At 53.0% G+C, this 21,663-nt stretch overlaps 1 protein-coding gene and 1 long non-coding RNA gene across 5 annotated transcripts in view; one reads left to right on the top strand and one right to left on the bottom strand.

The window, feature by feature from the left end:
• Nucleotides 1-12,848: 12,848 nt before the first annotated feature.
• LOC147649868 (uncharacterized) lies at nt 12,849-16,887 on the top strand. The gene is made up of 2 exons (XR_015277869.1): nt 12,849-15,571; nt 15,612-16,887. It is a non-coding gene; the product is annotated as an uncharacterized LOC147649868 (long non-coding RNA).
• A 794-nt stretch (nt 16,888-17,681) lies between these two features.
• The window catches only part of TMEM132C (transmembrane protein 132C), a 168,126-nt gene continuing 164,144 nt past the window's right edge, over nt 17,682-21,663 (bottom strand). For all 4 annotated transcript variants that reach the window (XM_086856496.1, XM_086856495.1, XM_023937210.2 and 1 more), the window contains one exon: nt 17,682-20,778. In XM_086856496.1, the coding sequence (XP_086712622.1) occupies nt 19,582-20,778 (1,197 nt within the window). In that variant the 3' untranslated portion in view covers nt 17,682-19,581. The remainder of the gene's footprint in view (nt 20,779-21,663) is intronic.

Raw genomic sequence — 21,663 nt, forward strand, 5'->3', positions numbered from 1 at the left:
CTTCTGACCCTTTGTTTCTAGGGGAATAAAATGATACAACTGTTTTGTTCTTTAGGCTTCATTTCCTGAAGACTCAGTGGAATGCTGTTGGGTTTCTGAATGTCCACAGGTACCCCATTAATTCTGTCAGACACTGGAGCAGTGTCCTGCCCTTGCCCAGAGGAATCAGTGAAAACTCTTCAGCTGTTGCATTCCTTAGGATGACTTAAACTGGAGTGACTAAAGAGTGATGTCTCTATGAGGAAAAACTAATTTCCTTTTCTAACTCTGTTTCAGAAGCACCATATGCTGTCTTTCTGGAATATCCCATTTATAACCAGCCAAAAAAGCCTAATATTGAGAGAGTGGAAGCTGCCTAAGGGACAGAACAGGGACCAAATAATTTTTCCCCTTTTGGGTGCTGTTCCAAAAAACCAAACCTGTGGTGTTTCATGTCTGCACCATCGATTCCCAAAGCTCCCACAGGCCAGGAGAGAGCAGGGCTGGGCCTCCTTTGTTCTGCTGGGGATTTGGCTTTCAGAGGCATTCCTTGCCCTGCAGGACTGGCACCATGGGCAGAACCTGCCAGAGGAGCACTGATTCTGCCCCTTCCTCATCAGTGACCTTCACTAAATGCACCATTTCCCCCCAGGAACTCAGTTTTATCAGCAACATTCACAGATTTCCCATCTGACAAAGGCTAGTTAAAGCTGAGTTTAATGTCAGGAGAATGATGTGCAGGTTCCCAAAGCAGTCTGACAGTGTGGGAGGCTGTGAGGCACACTGCAGTAAAATTCTCCTTTAGGGGAAGGGACAGTCCCTGCAGGCTCAGCCTGGCCCAATTTCAGGCAGAATCTGTCCCTGGTACCAGAGAGGCTCTGCAGGACCCTGCTGCTCCACCACTGGAGGTGAGGCTGAGCACACAGCCCATTGTATAATTTAATTCTTATTTGGGATGCCTTGGCTCAGCTCCAGGCACAAGTAATTATGACCATTTATGAATGTTAATCTGACACTTCTCATCAAAGGGATGAGGCCTTGTAGTGACTCAAAGGCTCAGCTGATTCTTCCTCCCCATCTCATCTTTCTGTGGTTCCTCTCAGCCACAGAAATAAGACCAACCAATTAACTTTATGATTGAGCACTGCACCTCATTAATGAAATACCTTGAAGATTTGGAGTTTGAATTTTACATTCACTTTAGCTTGTTCCAGTGCAAGGGAAAGATCTGACAGGAGTTATCCTGATGGATGCTTTTAAGCCTCTGTCTTTCCAGGTGCCTTCAATTCAAAGCACGAGGTAGAAAAGCACTTGTTCAACATGAGAGGAGGCCTCTGAGTAAAGTTTGGTACTTCAGACTTGTAAAGAATTGTAGAAAGAATTAGCATGGAGCTTACAGTGCCTCCCCAGGCTATAAGGGATGAAGGAGGGGTGCCTGTGTTTTATTTGAGATTGGAAAGTGGGTGCTGATATGATCATGGATATTTCCTGAGTTCAGCAAAACCTGTTTTTTCCTGCCTTTGTGTCTACACTGAATATCCCTCCTCAAAAAAGGGGAGATTTTTCATTTATTCTGTTTATGTGAACCTCCAGCATGAGTTTAATTACAGCAGTTTAGACATCCATCACCATTTCCCTCAAAAGTCTGCAGCCACCTCTGAGCTGGTTTTATTGGTGTATTTTTGGTGTTAACAGGAGATGCTCAGGGCTGACATGAGACAGTAAACTGCTGCTGGAAGCTGCACAGAGTTCTTCATTTTCAAAAAGCAATTTCAAACACCAAATCTTATCCCAGCCATTTGTTTATATGCAGAGCAGGTGATGCCAGTGCAGCAGAGCCCTTGGGGGAAGCAGATCAGAACATTTTCCATTTGGGCAGCCACTGGCTTGAGCCAGATTCGTTCTGAGCAAGCAGAGAATTTGTAAACCAGCCCTGCTGGTTCCTGAGAGCTGGCACCTGCTGGCCCCGGGGCTAGGACCAGCCTGCAGGGAAAGGAGGGACATGAGAACCCAGGCAAGAACCCTTTAAACAAAAATTCCATTCTTTGCTTATTTTTCTACTTCATGATTCTATTTTTCATTGAAGTGCTGCCTTTATCAGAACGTTCTCCCCCAGTGTTCTGTTCCAAACATGCACAGAGCACTCGGGGATGTCCCTTGGAGCAGGGAATTGTGTCCCTGGCTGGGCTGGAGCCAGCCTGGATGGAGGAGCCACAGCCCAGGCTCCACAGCCCTGCCTGCCCCTGCTGCTGCCAGCAGTGACCAGCAGTGACCAGCAGTGACCATCCCTGTCCCAGCAGTGGCCATCCCTGTCCCAGCAGTTACCAGCCTTGTCCCAGATACTGTCCCCAGCCCTGTCCCCAGCCCTGTCCCCAGCCCTGTCCCCAGCCCATCCCAGCCTGTCCCCAGCCTGTCCCCAGCCCTGTCCCCAGCCCTGTCCCCAGCCCATCCCCAGCCTGTCCCCAGCCCTGTCCCCAGCCCATCCCCAGCCCTGTCCCCAGCCCTGTCCCCAGCCTGTCCCCAGCCTGTCCCCAGCCCTGTCCCCAGCCCTGTCCCCAGCCCTGTCCCCAGCCCTGTCCCCAGCCTGTCCCCAGCCCTGTCCCCAGCCCATCCCAGCCCATCCCAGCCCATCCCCAGCCCATCCCCAGCCTGTCCCCAGCCTGTCCCCAGCCCATCCCAGCCTGCAGCTCCCTGGGGCCAGCACAGACCCCCAGCTCCACCCCACAGCCGTGCAGGGAGTGTTGATCTCTGAGACAGGAGCCCACCCACGGCCTCTGCCAGGGAGCAGAGCGCTCCCACAGACACGGGGAAATGGGAAATCCTGCCCAGGGTTGGAAGGTGGGACCTCACACAGATAAAGCATGCTCTGGAAGCCGAGAGATGCACGGGATTGTCCCCAGTGCCACCCTGGGACAGGCTGGGGTCTCGGGATTGTCCCCAGTGCCACCCTGGGACAGGCTGGGGTCTCAGGATTGTCCCAGTGCCACCCTGGGACAGGCTGGGGTCTCAGGATTGTCCCCAGTGCCACCCTGGGACAGGCTGGGGTCTCGGGATTGTCCCCAATGCCACCCTGGGACAGGCTGGGGTCTCGGGATTGTCCCAGTGCCACCCTGGGACAGGCTGGGGTCTCAGGATTGTCCCCAGTGCCACCCTGGGACAGGCTGGGGTCTCGGGATTGTCCCCAATGCCAGCCCTGGGACAGGCTGGGGTCTCGGGATTGTCCCAGTGCCACCCTGGGACAGGCTGGGGTCTCAGGATTGTCCCCAGTGCCACCCTGGGACAGGCTGGGGTCTCGGGATTGTCCCCAGTGCCACCCTGGGACAGGCTGGGGTCTCTCTGTGCCTGTGCCGCTGCTCTTGGGGCCCTGGCCTTGGCAGGGCCCTGCTGAGCCTGGTCCTGACCCATCCCTGCTCAGAGCAATCCCCTCCTGGCTGTGATGGCAGCAGAGCCCAAGGCCCGGCCTGTTCTGCTGTAGCCATGGAAACCGGTTAATGCCGCGTGCAGGGACTGTGCCACATCTCAGTTATAATAATTAACAACTCCATCCTAATGACAAATGGCTTCAGTGTCGGGCAGGAGGCTCCAAAGGGCAGCTCTGCAAGCTGAACATCTGTGAGGAACAGTGCTCTGCTCAGCTGCTGGAGATGCTCAGGGCTGGGGTCGCTCCCAGGCGGGCACGGAAATCATTAAAATGTGGGACAGGGTTCCCAGTAACTGAGTGCACATTTCAGAACTTTGCCAAACACACTGAAAGTTTAGAGGTGCCCTAATTCCTGTTTCAAGAGACTTGGGTCTCGCTGGTTCAGCCTGTACACCTTCCTCCTTTACTGTCCCCCAGAGAGCTGAGCACAGCCTGGCGCTGATGCTACTGCAGCCTGTCAAAAGTTTAATAATTCCAAAAATTATATTACACATGTGCACAATCCTCATCATTTCTAAATTCCAGCTCATCAAATTGATGAGCTTTAACGTGGTGAAATCGTTCTGTGATACAAAACTGTCCAAATTCAAGTCCTTGTAAAAGCACCAAGCGCTAGGATAATTTAAAGTGGGATTTTCAAAGCGCTCTCGTGCTGCTGGAGCACTTCAAATATTTTTACAAGGATGTCAAAGCAGAATACGGTCAAATAGCCTTTTGAAGTAAAAGCAGTAGACATCAAAACATACTCCCCAGACTGAGAAAAACACTTGGAGTGTCTTGAAAAGTAATAATCCCAGCTCATCTGCAGCTTGCAGCCTCCCAGAGCAGAAGAGTGTTTGCAGAAGGAGTTAAAAGCAGGTTTGTCCCCTGTGGGTGCAGGAGCAGGGTTCAGCTCCTGTAAATGTCCCCACTGCAGCAGCAGGGGCTGCCAGCAGAGCAGCTCTGAGATGTTCACAGCATTTCCCACAGTGGATAATGCTGCCTCCAGCAGCCTGAGCCTCGTGGTTTTCAGAGGAGATGGAGAATTTGGGGTACAAATTCGTTTTGTTTGGTTTTGCAGATACGAGTAAGACTTGACAGGGGCAGCTTCCAATGAAAGTTGTGCTACAGAACCACAGAATGTGGTAGGAAAATTGCCACGATAACATCCCCCTTCAATTTCCTCTTTAATTTTTGGTACAATAGCTGGATTTTCTCCTGCCTTCTACAGAAGAGACTAATGCATCCCTGAAGTTAATAAAATGATATGGGGTCATTTTTATTGAAAGAAAGTTAAACATCTGCTGTGTCTATTGCAGTATATTAAACAATATTTTATTATTCTCACTTCCCTGACGTGATTCACGTCCCTGGCAGGCACAGAGCCCTATTGTTTGCTTTTCATATACATGTAGCAATTTAAAATGTGCCTGTGAAATAAACCTGGAGATAAAGCCCAGCTGCAGACACAAAGCAGTCAAGGACAGGGGTGCTGATGTCCCTGGCTGTGCCTGCAGGGACAGAGAGCCCTGGCAGAGCTCATTCGCTTTCCCCTCAGCCCTGGGGAGATGTGCAGCACTTCTGGGAACGCTCCCCATCCGCCCTGGGGAGCCCACGGGAAAAAGGGAGGCAGAAATGTGTTTGGGTCATTTTCCATCCAGTTCTGATGGAGGCTGGCAGTGTGGAAGTGCTCCACATGGAAGGAAAGGGCTCCATGTGGAAGGAAAGGGCTCCACGTGGAAGGAAAGGGCTCTATGTGGAAGGAAAGGGCTCCATGTGGAAGGAAAGGGCTCCACGTGGAAGGAAAGGGCTCCACGTGGAAGGAAAGGGCTCCATGTGGAAGGAAAGGGCTCCACGTGGAAGGAAAGGGCTCCACATGGAAGGAAAGTGCTCCATGTGGAAGGAAAGTGCTCCACGTGGAAGGAAAGGGCTCCATGTGGAAGGAAAGGGCTCCATGTGGAAGGAAAGGGCTCCACGTGGAAGGAAAGGGCTCCACGTGGAAGGAAAGGGCTCCACACGAGGAGCCAGGGCTGGGCTCCAGTGCCCAGGCAGAGCAGGAACAGCCTGGCCCAGGCTCCAGATGTTTTAGAGATGTTTGCCTCCAGCTGCCAGCATTTAGAATAGCTGTGTTTGCAGTGAGGGGGTGAAGTGACAGAACACTGACAGGCTGACAGCACAACTGAGCCATCAGCTGCTGCCAGGGGCTGAGGTTCAGACAGACAGCGAGTTCAAACCCTGCCACAGGATTCCCCTGTGTCCCACAGCTGCTTCTGCTTACCTGGAATCACCTTCTAGGAGATCAGCAGGACTTCTGCCCATGAGCTGAAACACTGCAGCACCTGCTCAGGCCCACACCTTGCTCTTGGCTCACCATGGACACCTCACTAGCCCAGAGACCTCCTGTGCCTGCTCTGCTCATCCCAGCCTGCAGCTGGGATTCACAGCAGCTCTGTGACCCCACACACCTCACCTACAGCCAGCGCCTCCAGCTCTCCCAAAAACCTGCCCTGCTGATTGCAGGACCTCCCTGACCCTCATTCAAACCCCTGAGCGAGCAGCAGCTGCCTCAGCAGGCCAGAGAGGATCAGGGGAGGGCAGTGCAGCTGCTCTGAGCTGCCCCTGGGGAAATCAATCCTTCCTTTGAGGGGAGGGGACCCAGCTTTCCCCCCGTGCTCACAGTTAATGCCAGCCCTGCAGCTGCAGTCCTGCCCCAGAGCTCTGCCCCTGCAGCACTCCAGCTCCTGTCCCACGCTGGGTAAAATTCCAGAAGAAAGGCAAGAGCTATCAGTCCCCTGCCTGGACATCAGGGAGCATCTGAAGGAAACACATTCTCCCTCCCCCTGCTGTTTCCACCTAAACCCTTCACTAACATCAGAGTGAAATTTTCCAGCTGGGAAATCAAACCTGCTTTCCCCCAGGGCAGCTCAGGTGATAACTGCTTAGCCACTGGCAAATTTTATTATACCGAGAGCCCTTCTCCTTTTGTTTTCCATCAAACTGATTTCCCAGCTCTGCTCTGTATCAGTCAAAGCGTTTGCTTCTCTATTTCTTGCTTGTCAGCCACGCAGGGCTGTGAAGTGCTGCTGTCACCTGGAGGGACACACAGAGGCGAGGGAGACATGAAAATGCATGTCCTGAAATATTAAAAATCAGCTGGGCTCAGGGTGTGCTTTCAGAGTTTCTGGTCATCCACAGGCAGCGATGCATTAAATTGGAAAGAGACTTTAGTGAATAATATTGGAAAGGTTGCTTGCAAAAAAAACAAAGGATGGAGACTCTTGAGCTCCACCAGTGGCATAAATCCAGCTCAGCCAATTCATTAACTCCCAGCACCCTGGGATTTTTATCTGAATCAAGTGGGTAAGAGAGAGGTGTGAACGTTCCTCAAGCAGCTAAAACAAAGCCAAGGCTTCGCCCACTCCCGCTGCACTGGGATCCAGCCCAGGAAAAGAGGGGAAAGTGCCTGGTCAGGGATTCCTGCAGGGCACAGGACATTCCTCCCCTGCCAGCCATCCCCCAGGAACAGGAGCTCCTGTGGGGAAGGAATGAATGGGAACATCCCAAAGGATCCTCCTGTACCCACGGGATCCCCCTGTGCCCAAAGGATCCTCCTGTGCCCAAAGGATCCCCCTGTGCCCAAAGGATCCCCCTCCTGTGCCCAAAGGATCCTCCTGTGCCCAAAGGATCCCCCTCCTGTGCCCAAAGGATCCCCCTCCTGTGCCCAAAGGATCCTCCTGTGCCCAAAGGATCCTCCTGTGCCCAAAGGATCCCCCTGTGCCCAAAGGATCCCTCCTGTGCCCAAAGGATCCCCCTCCTGTGCCCAAAGGATCCTCCTGTGCCCAAAGGATCCCCCTGTGCCCAAAGGATCCCCCTCCTGTGCCCAAAGGATCCCCCTCCTGTGCCCAAAGGATCCCCCTCCTGTGCCCAAAGGATCCTCCTGTGCCCAAAGGATCCCCCTCCTGTGCCCAAAGGATCCCCCTCCTGTGCCCAAAGGATCCTCCTGTGCCCAAAGGATCCTCCTGTGCCCAAAGGATCCTCCTGTGCCCAAAGGATCCCTCCTGTGCCCAAAGGATCCCCCTCCTGTGCCCAAAGGATCCTCCTGTGCCCAAAGGATCCTCCTGTGCCCAAAGGATCCCCCTCCTGTGCCCAAAGGATCCCCCTCCTGTGCCCACAGGATCCTCCTGTGCCCAAAGGATCCCCCTCCTGTGCCCAAAGGATCCCCCTGTGCCCAAAGGATCCCCCTGTGCCCAAAGGATCCCCCTGTGCCCAAAGGATCCCCCTCCTGTGCCCAAAGGATCCCCCTCCTGTGCCCAAAGGATCCCCCTCCTGTGCCCATGGGATCCCCCTCCTGTGCCCAAAGGATCCCCCTGTGCCCAAAGGATCCCCCTGTGCCCAAAGGATCCCCCTGTGCCCAAAGGATCCCCCTCCTGTGCCCAAAGGATCCTCCTGTGCCCAAAGGATCCCCCTCCTGTGCCCAAAGGATCCCCCTCCTGTGCCCAAAGGATCCCCCTCCTGTGCCCAAAGGATCCCCCTGTGCCCAAAGGATCCCCCTGTGCCCAAAGGATCCCCCTGTGCCCATGGGATCCCCCTCCTGTGCCCAAAGGATCCCCCTCCTGTGCCCAAAGGATCCCCCTCCTGTGCCCAAAGGATCCCCCTGTGCCCATGGGATCCCCCTCCTGTGCCCAAAGGATCCCCCTCCTGTGCCCAAAGGATCCCCCTCCTGTGCCCAAAGGATCCCCCTGTGCCCATGGGATCCCCCTCCTGTGCCCAAAGGATCCCCCTCCTGTGCCCAAAGGATCCCCCTCCTGTGCCCAAAGGATCCCCCTCCTGTGCCCAAAGGATCCCCCTCCTGTGCCCAAAGGATCCCCCTGTGCCCAAAGGATCCCCCTCCTGTGCCCAAAGGATCCCCCTCCTGTGCCCAAAGGATCCCCCTGTGCCCAAAGGATCCCCCTCCTGTGCCCAAAGGATCCTCCTGTGCCCAAAGGATCCCTCCTGTGCCCAAAGGATCCCCCTCCTGTGCCCAAAGGATCCCCCTCCTGTGCCCAAAGGATCCCCCTGTGCCCAAAGGATCCCCCTCCTGTGCCCAAAGGATCCCCCTGTGCCCAAGGGATCCCCCTCCTGTGCCCACACCTGAGCAGCTCTGCCCTTCGCCCTCCCAGCACCCCCAGGACTACTCTGCCAGGATTTGGATTTGTCCCCCCAAGGAGCTGAAGCCTGGCAGAGCTGGGCATTTTCAGGAGGTTTCCTTGACAATGGGACTGCCCCAGCCAAGGAGAATCCTGGCCAGGAGCAGCCCAGGAGCCCCTCGGGTGCTGAGCCCAGCTCCCGCCTCTCTCAGGGTATTTCTGCTAACTAAAACAAGAGTTTTGAAGAAAACTTCAAGGCAAAGCAGGAATTCTTGCTGCTTCTCAGGCTCTCTGAGCCCTTCCCTCTGCCATAATGAGCAGTGGGAGAAGTGAAATAAAATGGATAACGAAGAACAGGAAGATTAATAAGGAATGTGAGAGTGAATGAGGGAAATAACTCTTCCATTGTTAGAGTGGTGCTAGTGGCAGCTTTAGAGCAACTTATCATTTCTATTTAAAGCCTGGTTTGGGGGCTCTCATCTCTCAGCTGTTTTCTGTACCATCTGGCTGAAATTTAGCATAAAATTTGTTATCTCAGAGGTAAATTAATTCTTTTCCCTTTGTCAAAATTGCTGGATTGGGGCAAAACTACCCCAAGATATAGAGAGCAGCATTTAGGAGTGTTTCTATCAGCTGAGATCCATCTTTGCTTTAAGAGCAGCCCGTGGAGATGATGTGGCCATGGGGACACACCCGGGGTGTTTGTCACATCCCCCACACAGGGCACAGGGACCCCTGGCTGCTCCTGAGCCCCAGGCACAGCTCAGAAAGGGGCAGGGGCTTCTCCCAGCCCTGTCCCCATCTCCTAACCCAAATAAAAGCAGCCCTGAGCACCTTCCCTGTGCCCCACCGAGTGCCAGAGCTGCTCGTCCCCATTTCACAGCTAAAGCTCCCTTTTCCTGTGAAAGGCCAGACTTCTCCACTCATTTCCCATTAACCTCATTATTTCAGTGCTGCTTCACTCCAGCCTCATCTGCAGCCACACTTGGAGTTAAAGGTGCACAGCTCTATCTGCTGAAAGAATTCTTCATTTTCCACTCTGGACTTGCACTGTGCAGGAAATATGGAAGTTTGCTGGAGCAATTTGTATTTTTTTTTGTACAAACTGATAATAAAAATTTAGCTCCTTGATGTATTTTTCTCCCTTAAACTCTAGCTACGTTTCCTTGAACAGACAAATGCAAGATAAATTCAATTACAGCATAATTCCTCCTGGGGTGAATAACCTTTAAATCAGCTCTGATCTCAAAACACATTATGAGATAACACACTGTCCATTACATTGTTGAAACTGGGGCTACGGCAGTGCCTAGGCTTGTCAGTATGAATATCAAATTATTTATGTTCCTCTTTGCATCCCTGAATGCCGAATAAGGCGGGGGAGCAGGGGAGCAGCGTGAGGGCTGATGTTCCGTGGGGGGCAGAGGTGTTTGCTGAGCTGCAGAGCCCACCCAGGACAGGTTCAGCCCCCTGGGCCCCCCAATCTCAGCCCATCCAGGACAGGTTCAGCCCCCTGGGCCCCCCAATCTCAGCCCATCCAGGACAGGTTCAGCCCCCCTGGGCCCCCCAATTTCAGCCCATCCAGGACAGGTTCAGCCCCCCCTGGGCCCCCCAGTTCTGCAGTGAATCTCAGCCCAGCCTCCCCTCCTGGGGCTGCATCCCTGGAAGGGCAGAGCAGCCCCCTGGCTCCCCTTGGAGGGGAGAATTTGGGACTGAGCAGCCCAGGAGCCTCTCCCAGAACAAGATTTAGGAGTTCTCTCCACGCTCCCTTGCCCTGAGTGTTTAACACGGCTGGGGGATGCTGTTATATATATATATATATATATTTTTGTTTTATAAATGTGCACACATGGAAGCCCTGCCCGAGGCTCCCTGGTGGCTCTGGGCCGTGTCCTGTGCCATGGAAATGCCTCCCTGCCCAGGAACCTGCGGGAACAGCTCCCAGAGCAGGCAGGGCACACCTGGGACAGCTCTGCACTGCCTGGGCTTCCCTCTGTTCCTTGGGATTCCCTGGGATTCCATGGGATTCCCTGGGGTTCCATGGAGTTCCCTCTGTTCCCTGGGGTTCCCTGGGGTTCCCTCTGTTCCCTGGGGTTCCCTGGGATTCCCTGGGATTCCCTGGGGTTCCCTCTGTTTCTTGGGATTCCTGCATTCCCTGGGGTCCCCGCATTCCCTGGGGTTCCCTGGGGTTCCCGAATTCCCTGGGGTTCCCTGGGGTTCCCTGGGGTTCCACGGGATTCCTGCATTCCCTGGGGTTCCCTGGGGTCCCCGCATTCCCGGAGCCCATCGGGGTTCCTCTGTGCCCTGCAGTCTCTCTCACTCCCCAGCTCAACATTTCCCTACAGATAAAAACCAAACCCTGAAAGCATTTCCTGCCCCACCGGCCCTGCCCGGCCCGGGGGAACACCGGGGACACCGGGGACACCTGGGGACACCGGGGACACCCTGGGGACACACCTGGGGACACCGGGGACACCTGGGGACACACCTGGGGACACCTGGGGACACACCTGGGGACAGCTGGGGACACACCTGGGGACACACCTGGGGACACACCTGGGGACACCGGGGACACCTGGGGACACACCTGGGGACACACCTGGGGACACACCTGGGGACACCTGGGGACACACCTGGGGACAGGAACCGCCCGGCTCCAGGTGGGGACACAGCGGCACCCGAGGGGCCGAGCTGCTGCCGCTGCAGCCGGGGCGTGTCGCGTGTCGTGCTGTCAGTGTCGGGACATGTCCCATGTCGTGCCCTGGGTACCGGGACGTGTCGCACGCCAGGCTTCGAGTGCCACCTCCTGGTTCCCAGCTGCGACATCCCCGGCGGATCCTCCCGGTGCCCGGTTAACCCCTCCGTGCCCGGGTCCCTGTGCCCTGCCGGGTTAACCCCTCCGTGCCCGGTTAACCCCTCCGTGCCCGGGTTAACCCCTCCGTGCCCGGTTAACCCCTCCGTGCCCGGGTAACCCCTCCGTGGCCGGGTTAACCCCTCCGTGCCCGGGTTAACCCCTCCGTGGCCGGCACAGCCCCCCGGGCTCTGCCCCTGGTCGCACCCCGAGGTCTCAGCCTTTCCCCCGGGAGCTGCAGGAGGATTTTCTCCCCGGAGCAATGCCGAGAGCCCCGGGCAGCCCAGGACAGGCAGTGCCCAGTGCCAGAGGCACCACGGGGAGCCCAGCGAGGGTTTCTGCCAGGGAATTGGGAATGTTCCAGCCCCAGGAGCATCCCGAGCTGCCTCAGATGCTCAGCATCCTTGGAACGCCAGGCTCCTGCCCAGGGGTCTCCCATCCTGAACAGGGTGCTCTCCATCCCGGCTGGACATCCCTGGCTCTGCGGAGGGGCTCAGCTCCCGACCCCCATCCCAACAGCCTGGAGAGGCTTTTCCTCCTGCCCTGCATTACCAGAGCCTTTAATCTGCATTTCCAGCCACTGGCTCTGCTCTGTCTGGGGACATCCAGGGCTCTCCAGGTCCTGAGGAGCAGCAGGGCTGCTGGAAACTCAAATCATTTCACTTGGTTCCGATGGGAAGTCAGCAGCACATTTTCAGCCTCTTCACTAAAACCGCATCAAACCTCATTGAAGCATTTTTGTTTAACCACACCAGTGCTGGCTGCCATTCCTGCGTTACCTGGGAGTGAATTCCTACTTCCCAACACACTCTGCTTTGAAAACCATTATTATTTTGCCTCCCTTATTTTGACATTCCTACTAAAGAGCCATAAATTTCTTCCTGAACCTGGGGTTCACTCTGCCAGCTTAATGCCATGAAACTCCCCAGTCCATACAGGCCTTAAATGGATAAATGTGCAGACAGAATTAGGATTTGATTTATTCTGAACAGCAAGACAACCTTCTCCAATCCCTCCAGAGCACAAATTAGGACATGACACCTATTAGCTCCCTGGTTTAAGGCAAGAAACAAACGCTGCTAGAAAGATGCTTGATGAGAGAAGAGACAAATGGGCTAATTAGGTTAATACCTTTCCTTAAAGTGACTTCTCAGCATATGGAGATTTTTATGTCCATTACCTCAGCTAGAAGCTGACATCAAGTTTCCTGGCTGGCTCTGAAGGAACAAATGCTCGCTGCTAGCAGAGCAGGTTTGGGGATGAGGAAGGTCACCCATGGTGCCTGTGCTGGATGTGCTGGCCCCAGCCAGCCTGGAAGGAGCCACCTCATCCCTGCCACAGCTCCCAGGGGTGCCCAGGGTGGGGTGGGCTCTGCCTGTGCCCACCAGAGCCCCTGGCACTCGGGGCTGGGGTACCAGGCCCTGGGGGGAACACGGGGCTGGGAGCTCCCTGGCTCACCCCCAGGAGCTCTGAGGAAACTGGGCTTTATCTATTTATTTTTTATTTAAATTTATTAATTTATTTTTATATTTTATTTTAATTTATGTCTATTAAAATTTTTATTTTCATATTTATTTTTATTTCCATATCTAAGTGTGTGTGTGTAAACCTCCCAGTGTGTCTGGGCCAAGGCTGCTGCAGTGACAGAGCAGGGCTGGCACACAAGTCCCACCCAGGCCATGCAACTGCTGCAGGTGCTGAAAATTCCGTGCAAAACACAGGTGCAAACCCAATTTCTGCATCTGTGTGCATGAAGGCTCCTGGGAAGGGTTTAATTTGAGCTCCTGCCCTGCCCAGCTGAGCTCTGCTTTGGGCCATCAGCTCCAAGGACCTGGCCTCTCCATATGGTTTTTCAGTGAAAGCATCTCAGAGCAATCCCTCAGCATCACTGAATTTGATTACCTGCTGCTCTGATTTGGTGAATGGTTAATTTGGACCTGCTGACTTATGGATTCAGTTCCAGCAGCAGCCCTTGATGGATGCATTATTCCCCTCTGGTACTCGCTGGAGCTGCACTGGGTTAGTTCAGTAACATGCCTGTTCTGTTTGAGCTTTATTAGCTCATATTTTTTAATAAAACCTGGAAGTACATAGGACTGCTTGTTTTATCAAAGCACAACCTGGTTCATCAGTCCAAAATTAAAGGCAATTTAAACCAGGATATTAAAATTACTGAACTAAAATAGGACAAAAGTTGGGAAGACCTAGAGCCCTTCTCCTCTCCTGCCCTTCCCACACACAATTTCACTTTTCCCTTCCCTCTGCCCCCCAGTAAACAGAACAAAACCTGGCATAGGTGCACACAACGTATGTGAACCTTCCTGGGGACCAGAGCAATGCAGGAATATTGAAATGCACCTGGCTCAAGGGGGGGCTGCCACACCACTGCCTCACCGAGGCTTTTTGGTTTGTTTTGTTCTCAGCAGCCTTCCCCTGAGCTCTGTGCTGGGCAGGGCTCCCCAGAGCCCCCCCAGCAGCAGGGATGTGACACAGGCACCTCTCACTGCCCCTGGCACAGCTGGCACATCTGGACTCTTCTGCAGCACCACTCTCCTAATTCTTGTGTAAATTATGGATTCCTTCCTGCCAGAGCTTGTTCAGGTTCCCTCCCCTCCCCAAAGCCTCCCTCACACCTGGCTGGAGCTGCCTGGGTCCCTGCATGGAGAAAACACCTGGATTTACACGGGTTGTTTCTCCCCAACTGGGAACAAATCCCCTTTTGCTCCACATTCGGGGAAACTTCCACTGTGATGTGTCTGTGGGTGTGCAGAGCCCTCAAGCTGCCAGCCCTGCTCATTCCCCTCACCCCCAACATGATCTTGCTCTTCATTTTGGTGGCAGCAGGCTTTGGGAGGAGACACAGTGCCCTCCACAGCAGAGAAGATGCTCCTGGAGCTTTCTGCAAAGCCTGTGAGGCTCCTGCCGTGCTGATGGATGTGGAATGACGAAGCCAGAGGCACGACGCAAAAAAGGCAGATCCCAAAACACAGGGGTGGAGTGGAAGGATGGGAAATGGTGCCTTGATTTGCCAAAGTGCTTCTGTGAGGGAATGCTAATCCCTTCAGACAATGCATGGAAAGGCCCTGCAGCAATATCATACTCAATTAATCGAGTCCCATCATTCTGGTGGGCTCAGCTCAGGTTTATTGGATGTACAGTGTCATCACAGCAGAGAGGAGTCCCTGGGTAATGCTGCTCCTCTAGCAGTGGCTGCCAGCTGACACTGATGGGACAATCCTGAGCATTTTGGGTGCCTGTGTCTCACTCGGGGCCTTCCAGTTCCAGTGCAGCTGTCCAGCAGCAGCCTCACAATCTGTACAACTCCTCCTGGGAACCAAAACCTTCCCCAGCACCTGAAAACACCGAATTAACAGCCCTTACCAACAGCACTGCCCATCCCAGAGCTCCTCAGGGGCTGGCACAGAGGCTCTGGCACCTCAGGGGGGTTGTGCAGCTCTCACCCCCAAAGCAGAATTATCAAACCAGGAAAGAGCACAGCACTCATGGAAATGGTACAAAGATTACAGAAAGCAAAGAAAACAACCCTACCCTTCACTCAACTGTTCTCTGATCCTCCCACAATAAAACCTGCCCACATCTCTTCCCACCTCCCCTCTGATGCAAAGCACAAACTTGCACCAGTGGCTTTCCATTAGCAAAGCTGACAGTTCAATCTGCAGTCTCAGGAAGCTGGATGGCAGCTTAAAATCCCCACCAGTGACAGAAACCTTCAGTGAAGGAGCAGCCAAGGGCTCCTTCCACTGGGAGATTGTGACAAAACTCCCCAGAGGCTCCTGTGAGGTTCCCCTGCCACCTGCACTGGGAGCCAGACCAGGTAATTACTGCAATCTGCTCATGACGGGTTCCAGACTAAATTGTGGCTTCCAGGAATTCAGTTGCCACTCAAATTATTTGAATTCAGGGCAATAAACCTGTCCCTGGCAGCTCAGAGGGGCTGGGAAGCTGCTCCAGCAGCCAGAGGTGCCCCAGTGTCTGCACCCACCACCCTCAGTGGCCACAGAGCAAAGCAGCTGCCCCAAACCCTGCAGATCCCGGCTCCAGGGGAACAGGAGGGGTAAAGAGGGGACCAGGTATCTCTGGATACAGCACTGCACCTCCAGAAACGGGCAGAGAGCCTGGGAGCCACAGAGCAGCCCCTGCAGCAGCCCAGGGAACGGGCAGAGGAGCGGCTCAGGTGTGTGCAGTCAGCACAAGGTGTGTGCAATTAGCACAAGGTGTGTGCAATTAGCACAAGGTGTGTGCAATTAGCACAAGGTGTGTGCAATTAGCACAAGGTGTGTGCAATTAGCAATCAGCACGGCTCAGCCCAACATCAGACAGTCTCCAGGATGGTCCAGGCTGCCTCTGGCACTGTTGCTTCACACAAAGAGCTTTAATTCTCCACATGAGCATAAGAAGAATGGGTCTGAGTTTGTCCAAAATAAGTAATCAAGAGGGAGAGTTATTTGGTGATTTCCATCATTATCTCTGTCTGCTGCTGCATCTCTGCTGACAGCTCATTTCTGAGCACTGAAATCTGGCCTAGGAGCATTTCAAACCACAGTAAATCCTCCTGCTGCCACGGCTACTTGGTCTGGAGCTTGGCAAGGGAAGGAGAAGTGGCAGCACAGGGGTCACTGTCCTGTTCCCACCAGGGATTCGCTGCTGCCTCCCTGCTCTCCAAAAGCGAGAGCCTTTTCCAGGTCAGCTCTCCAATTTGATCAGTGTCAAAGCATTTCTGGAGCTGAGGGCAAGTGAGTGTGCTGGGGAAGGGACATGGGCTGCCCAGCAGCTCAGCCACAGCAGCAGCAGGACCCAGCAGGGTCCAGGATGTGCCCTGGGGATGCTGCACCTCATTCCCCTGCCAAAGCTAGAGCAGGATCAAGTTTCTCCTGCTGACTGCCACACTTAGGACACTTAAGCCATAACACTTCCCCTTCCCTCCAAACTGAACTCAGTAATAAAGAAGAATAAAAGCAGAACTCACTTTTTTTGCCCCCGAAGTCTCTTCTGTCCCTGTGTCCTCAGCAGCAGCAGAGCTTCACTGACCTTCCCCTGCTCTCTCCTCTCCACAGCTGTCTCTCATCACCCTCCTGAGCCTCCCCACCTGCCCGGGCTCTGTTCCCAGCTCTTCCAGGTGATTTCACTCATTTCCCCCCCAGCAGCAGCTCCAGCTCTGCTCCAGGCAGGAGGGGACCGTGTCCACCCAGCACCGTCCCCTGCCAGGACAGGGGGCCGCTCCACCCTGCTCGTCTCATCCTTTCCATCTGCAAGTCACCGAGCTGCTCAGACCAAAGGCTCTCCTCTAAGAGCAAATTATTATTAATGAATTTCTCTCCTGGCTCCTTGACAGGGAGATGGACCTTGCAGCATGTTATCTTTGTGTCCCTGGCAGATTCCCTCTCCTGCCAGGTGAGCTGTGGTGACGGGAGGGAAGCTCCAGCAGCTCCCCTGCCCCATCCCAGTGCCTCGGTAACTGCGCCGTGCCACAGCTGCAGAAATGGAAATCCTGCCATTTGACACAATGTGAATTTCTCAAATAAATGATATTTCACAGCCCAGTGGTTTCCTCCCTGCTGAGATGATGGTTTTTGGTGGCTCGCTCACAACAGGGCTGTGACAGAATTTCTGGTCAGTGCAAGACAAGTGGAAGAATTTCAGTGTTGGCCTCCAAAGCCCCATGTTCTGTATCTTCAGAAAAATTAAACATGAAGGCAGGGCTCAGTATTTTTCCCTTTTCTCTCCTTCTGTTGTCTTTTCAAATCCAGCCTGTGCTCCTCTGCACAGAGCCACGATCTGGTCACCTTGCTCCTGTCCCACCACCAGCACTGTGTCCCTGGAGGTGCCACCCCTGCTGGGGTGCACAGAGCACCCTCCTGGAAAATGCCTTGGAGCTGCTACCTTCTGTGCTACCACAGCGCAGGGTTTTTGCTCCAGCACTGCATTTCTCACTCCTCTGCTGCTGTCTGCTGCAGCTCCACGCTGTGAAAGCCTTCTCCCCCTCAGGGACACCTGTGTTCTCCCAGGAGCCATGGAATCAAGGAATGACTGAAGGAATGGATGAACAGCAGGAGCTGCCCAGGCCAGCAGCGAGTTCTGGAGGCACGAGGATGAAGAAGATGGATTGTGGCACTGCCCTGCCCTGTGCCTGCCTGAGCTGCTCCTGCCATCCATCATCATCACCACGCTGCCTGGGCAGGGGAAGGGCTTCACCATGGGACGGGCAGAGCAGGGAAAACCTTCCACACATCTCTGTTCTCCCTCCTTAAATCATCTTCTGGGGCAGCTCTGCACAGAGGAGCCCCGCCCTGAGGAAAGAGGTTAATTTGTCAAGCCGTGTAAAGCATTTTAATTACAATTCATATAACATGTATAAATAAATATTACATTCTTTCAGTCTACAATGCATACTAGGCATATCTTGTTAAAATGTCCATCTATGTTATTGGGTGGCAGGATTGACTTTGTCCAAGTAAAAAAAAAAAAACAAACAAACTACGGAGTTTAGTAATTAAAAAACCCAAAACAATGAAACACATGGCAAAGACAGGACGCTGCAAGTGCTTCTGGCTAACAGTCAGGACATAATACTGATTTCCAAAGGCTGGCTCTACCACCTCCCTTTAGTCAGGAGAGGTTTTTGGGAGGACAGTGGTTTCCTCATCGAGTGGATTTTGATCTGTGTCCTCCATGAATGTGAACTGGCACTGAGTCAAAGCAGTTCTGCCAGTTCACATCACTAATTAAATCTCTATTTTGTATTTGCTTCTGATTTATTACTGGGCTGGTATTTGTTTATGCAAAACATCAGATTTACAATCTAGTCAAAACCTTTCAGTCTTAGCTGGTCCAATGGCAAAAAAAATAAAAATAAATCTATAAAATAGCTCCAGCTATTTCTTGATGTTCTTCAGCAGTATTTCCCTCCCTCCCAACGGTGTGCCCAGAGGCCAGCTCTCCCAGTACAAGGGAATAAAAGTTTGGGGGCAATCAGGGTCTTTCTGTCAATTCTTCTTCTTCTTGCTTTCGGAGCTTGATGAGAGTTGGTGACATCAGAAGAAAGAGAAAATTACAGCACACGATTCTGAACTCATGAACCTGGCAATAAAAACCCCAAACCCAAAGAACCCGAGCGCAGGCTCCGTGTCTGGCCCGTGAAGGTCTCAGTTCCAGGGACATTTCTGATGCACCACTGGGGCACTCCCATTGCTCGGTCCTCGTGGAAGCCAACAAAAACCAGCACCTTCTTCCCCTGGTGAAACGCAGGAACTTTGGTTGTGGAAATTTAAAATGGGCAACTAAACAAACAATCCAAACCTGAAAGGAGAATTAAAACTCTTCCAAACACAACATCCTTGTAGCTAGGGTGAAACGGAGGCTCAGGCTTCCAGAAGAGACACCACGTGGAAATTATTAGTCAATATTTATCCCCTGAATTCTTTAAATGACAGGAGACTGTTTACAGCTAACTTAGAAACAGCATGTTCCTGGCCCACTGTGAACTTACTGTATTTTAAATTTTCCTGTTTTCAAGATATTTAAAAGAAAAATACAAGAGGGAAAATGATTCTGCTTCAATTCACAAGAAAAATGGAAAAATAAAAATGAAAATACCAGGTGATTTCTTTCTCCTTCACACGTAGTGCCGAAGACACATCTTCATTTCAGCCAAAGGAATGAAAAGAAATGGCTTGAGTACCAATATAAAAAGTCTCCCTGTGGGTCATATGTCCATAACTGTGATGTTTTATTGGAACCAGAACAAGTTATTGTTTGCCTCTTGTTCTTTTCATGCTCTTATATTCTCTCATTTTTTTACAGATGTTTTTGGTACTGTGAAATATTACTATCATTATTATTTGTATGAGCCATAAAACGAATTTTCACAACCTCATCTTGCCCAGTTCATCATATTGGTCTTACCATTTCCTTTTTCCTTTCTGCTATTTGTATTCCACTTCCTAAATCCACGAGTAGCAGAATAAACCACTGGGGTAAAAAAACCAAACCAAACCAAAAACCCCACAACAAAAAAACCCAACAAAACGAAGTGAAAAACAAAAACAAACCACGGAGAGTTTGGCAAATTTCTTTCCCTGATTATAAAAAACTGCCTCATCATTTCTCCTGGCGATCCCTTCCCCTCCCCGTGCCCATCCCAATATATACTGTAGAACTGAAGGCATCAAGGTGTGGTTAAACCCAAACAAAACCCCGGCAGGGAGCTACGCTTTGTCTTTGAACTTCCCCACGTAGTTTCGTATCTCTTTGGAGTCCCCCAGCTCCATGTCCTGGCACACCCACTTAATGTCATCGTCACTGCTGAGGATGGAGTTGACGGTGGGGCGGCCGTCGTCGGGCGGGATGGTGGTGAAGGTGGTGAACTTCACCCGCTTCCTCTTGGACGTGGGCGAGTGCAAAGGCTCCACCTTGTGCTCCTTGCCCAGCCTCCCCCCCGGGTCTGCGGCCCTGTGGAGCTGGCTCTGAGTGTTCTTCTGGGCGCTGCCGTTCAGCAGCTGGTTGCTCTCCTCGCTGGCCGAGCCCCGGTCGATGATGGTGGTGTGCTCGTCCTGCTGAGGCGACGCGTCTGCCGCGTTCTCCAGCAGCTCTGCCTCGTTGCCCAGCCACACCCAGTCGTGGGAGTGCGTCATGGTGGTCTGTCCTTCCACCAGGACCTGCTTGTGGCGGTACTTGAGTGCAAATGTTGCACAGTTGATGAGGAACACCAGGATGGCGAGGCAGAAGACGCCCAGCAGGGCGTACATCCCGATCTCCAGGTCGCTGAGGCCCCGCGGTGTCTGCACCAGGTCGTTGTCCTCCATGCCAGCACCGCCTTTGGGCAGGTCCACCTGGGCGGGGAAGTTGGTGAAGTCAATGGGGATGTTCTGCAGCTGGCTGTCGTCCGAGAGCTTGCCGCCGTCCAGCCGGTTGTTTTTGACCACTTTATTTTTGAGGATGGACTTTGCCGTGGTGCTGACCTTCCTGAGGGGCCCTTCCTCCCTCTCTGCCGAGGAGCTCCCGTAGTAGCGCCCGTCCTGCCCGTGGCGCTCCTGCTCCGAGCCCTTGTGGCGCCGGTCGCTCGCGTGGTTCTCGATCTCGTCCGCGTCGTAATCGCCGCCCGCGTCCGCGTCCGCGTCGTTCTGCCCGAACTTCACCTTGATGCTGCCGCTCCCCACGGCCAGCACGCTTTTCCTCTTGGACTTCTGGCAGGCCTCAGAGATCATCATGTCCACCTTGATCAGCGCGCCCTGGCCCTCGCCCTCCGCTGCCACAACGGGCCACTTCAGGGCCGGGCTGTGGCGGACGGACACCACGGCCTCGTCCAGCGACACGGCTGACAGGGAGAAGTCCTTGGGGTCGTAAATGTCCAGTGGAGTAACAGAGCTGTCACTGAACTGGATCCAGGTGCTTACCACGGCTTCCTGAAAGGACAGGGAGATGGTTAAAGACAATAAACCGGCCCGAGCCGCTGCAGCTCATCCATCTCTCAGCTCTGACCGGCGGCGGAGGAAACGGGACACGGTGAGCAAGCCTCGACTGATGGGGCAGGAAACTGGCCACATCACTCACTAAGGGCTCACTGTTACCCTCCTGCAAATGCTTTTGCACAAGGACATAGAAAATAGTTGATCTGAGGTGTCTTTATTACCAAAGTACCCATTAGCAAGCTACAATTTTACAAGCTCTGGAAGGAAAGTCATTCCTGTCGTACAAAAGCTGAAAAAGGCAAATCACAAAAATTACCAGAGGCACTTGACAGAACACTTATTTTCCTCATGTTCCACATGCACAGGTGTCATGAGGAGCTGTCAAATTAAGGTAATAAGTATCTGAGCAGGAGTAAGGAGCCACCACAGTATCCTGGGAATGGCTGGAGCAGATTCAGAAGATTCATCTGAAAGAAAAGGACTCGCAGAACAATTGCCACTTTGCTGGAGAAAGGTTTGTTTTAAGTGAACACATTTTATCCTTGAGACAATTAAAAAGTCCACCAAATTCCTGTGTCAGTAAGAGGAGGATGGGGATTCTGGCATGATTTCTACAATAAAAATACAAATGGTCTGGATTTAATTGGTCTGTCTTTGTGCTCTGCAGGTAGCACTGTTAGAAGTCATCATTAGAAGCAAACACAAAGCCAGAGGTCAGCTCTTTGCCAAGTGAAATCCCATCCAGATGACACAGATATTTACTTCTCCACATCTCAATAGCTTTCTTTGCAGGACATTTCTTTAATTTTTCATTTGCTCTATGTCTTGCCTGTGCAGCCAGCAGACGGCCAGGCAGATTGCCAGAGTGCAGCTTCCCAC

The sequence above is a fragment of the Cyanistes caeruleus genome, chromosome 18 (assembly GCF_971803275.1).
Source record: "Cyanistes caeruleus chromosome 18, bCyaCae1.hap1.1, whole genome shotgun sequence".
NCBI lineage: Eukaryota > Metazoa > Chordata > Aves > Passeriformes > Paridae > Cyanistes > Cyanistes caeruleus.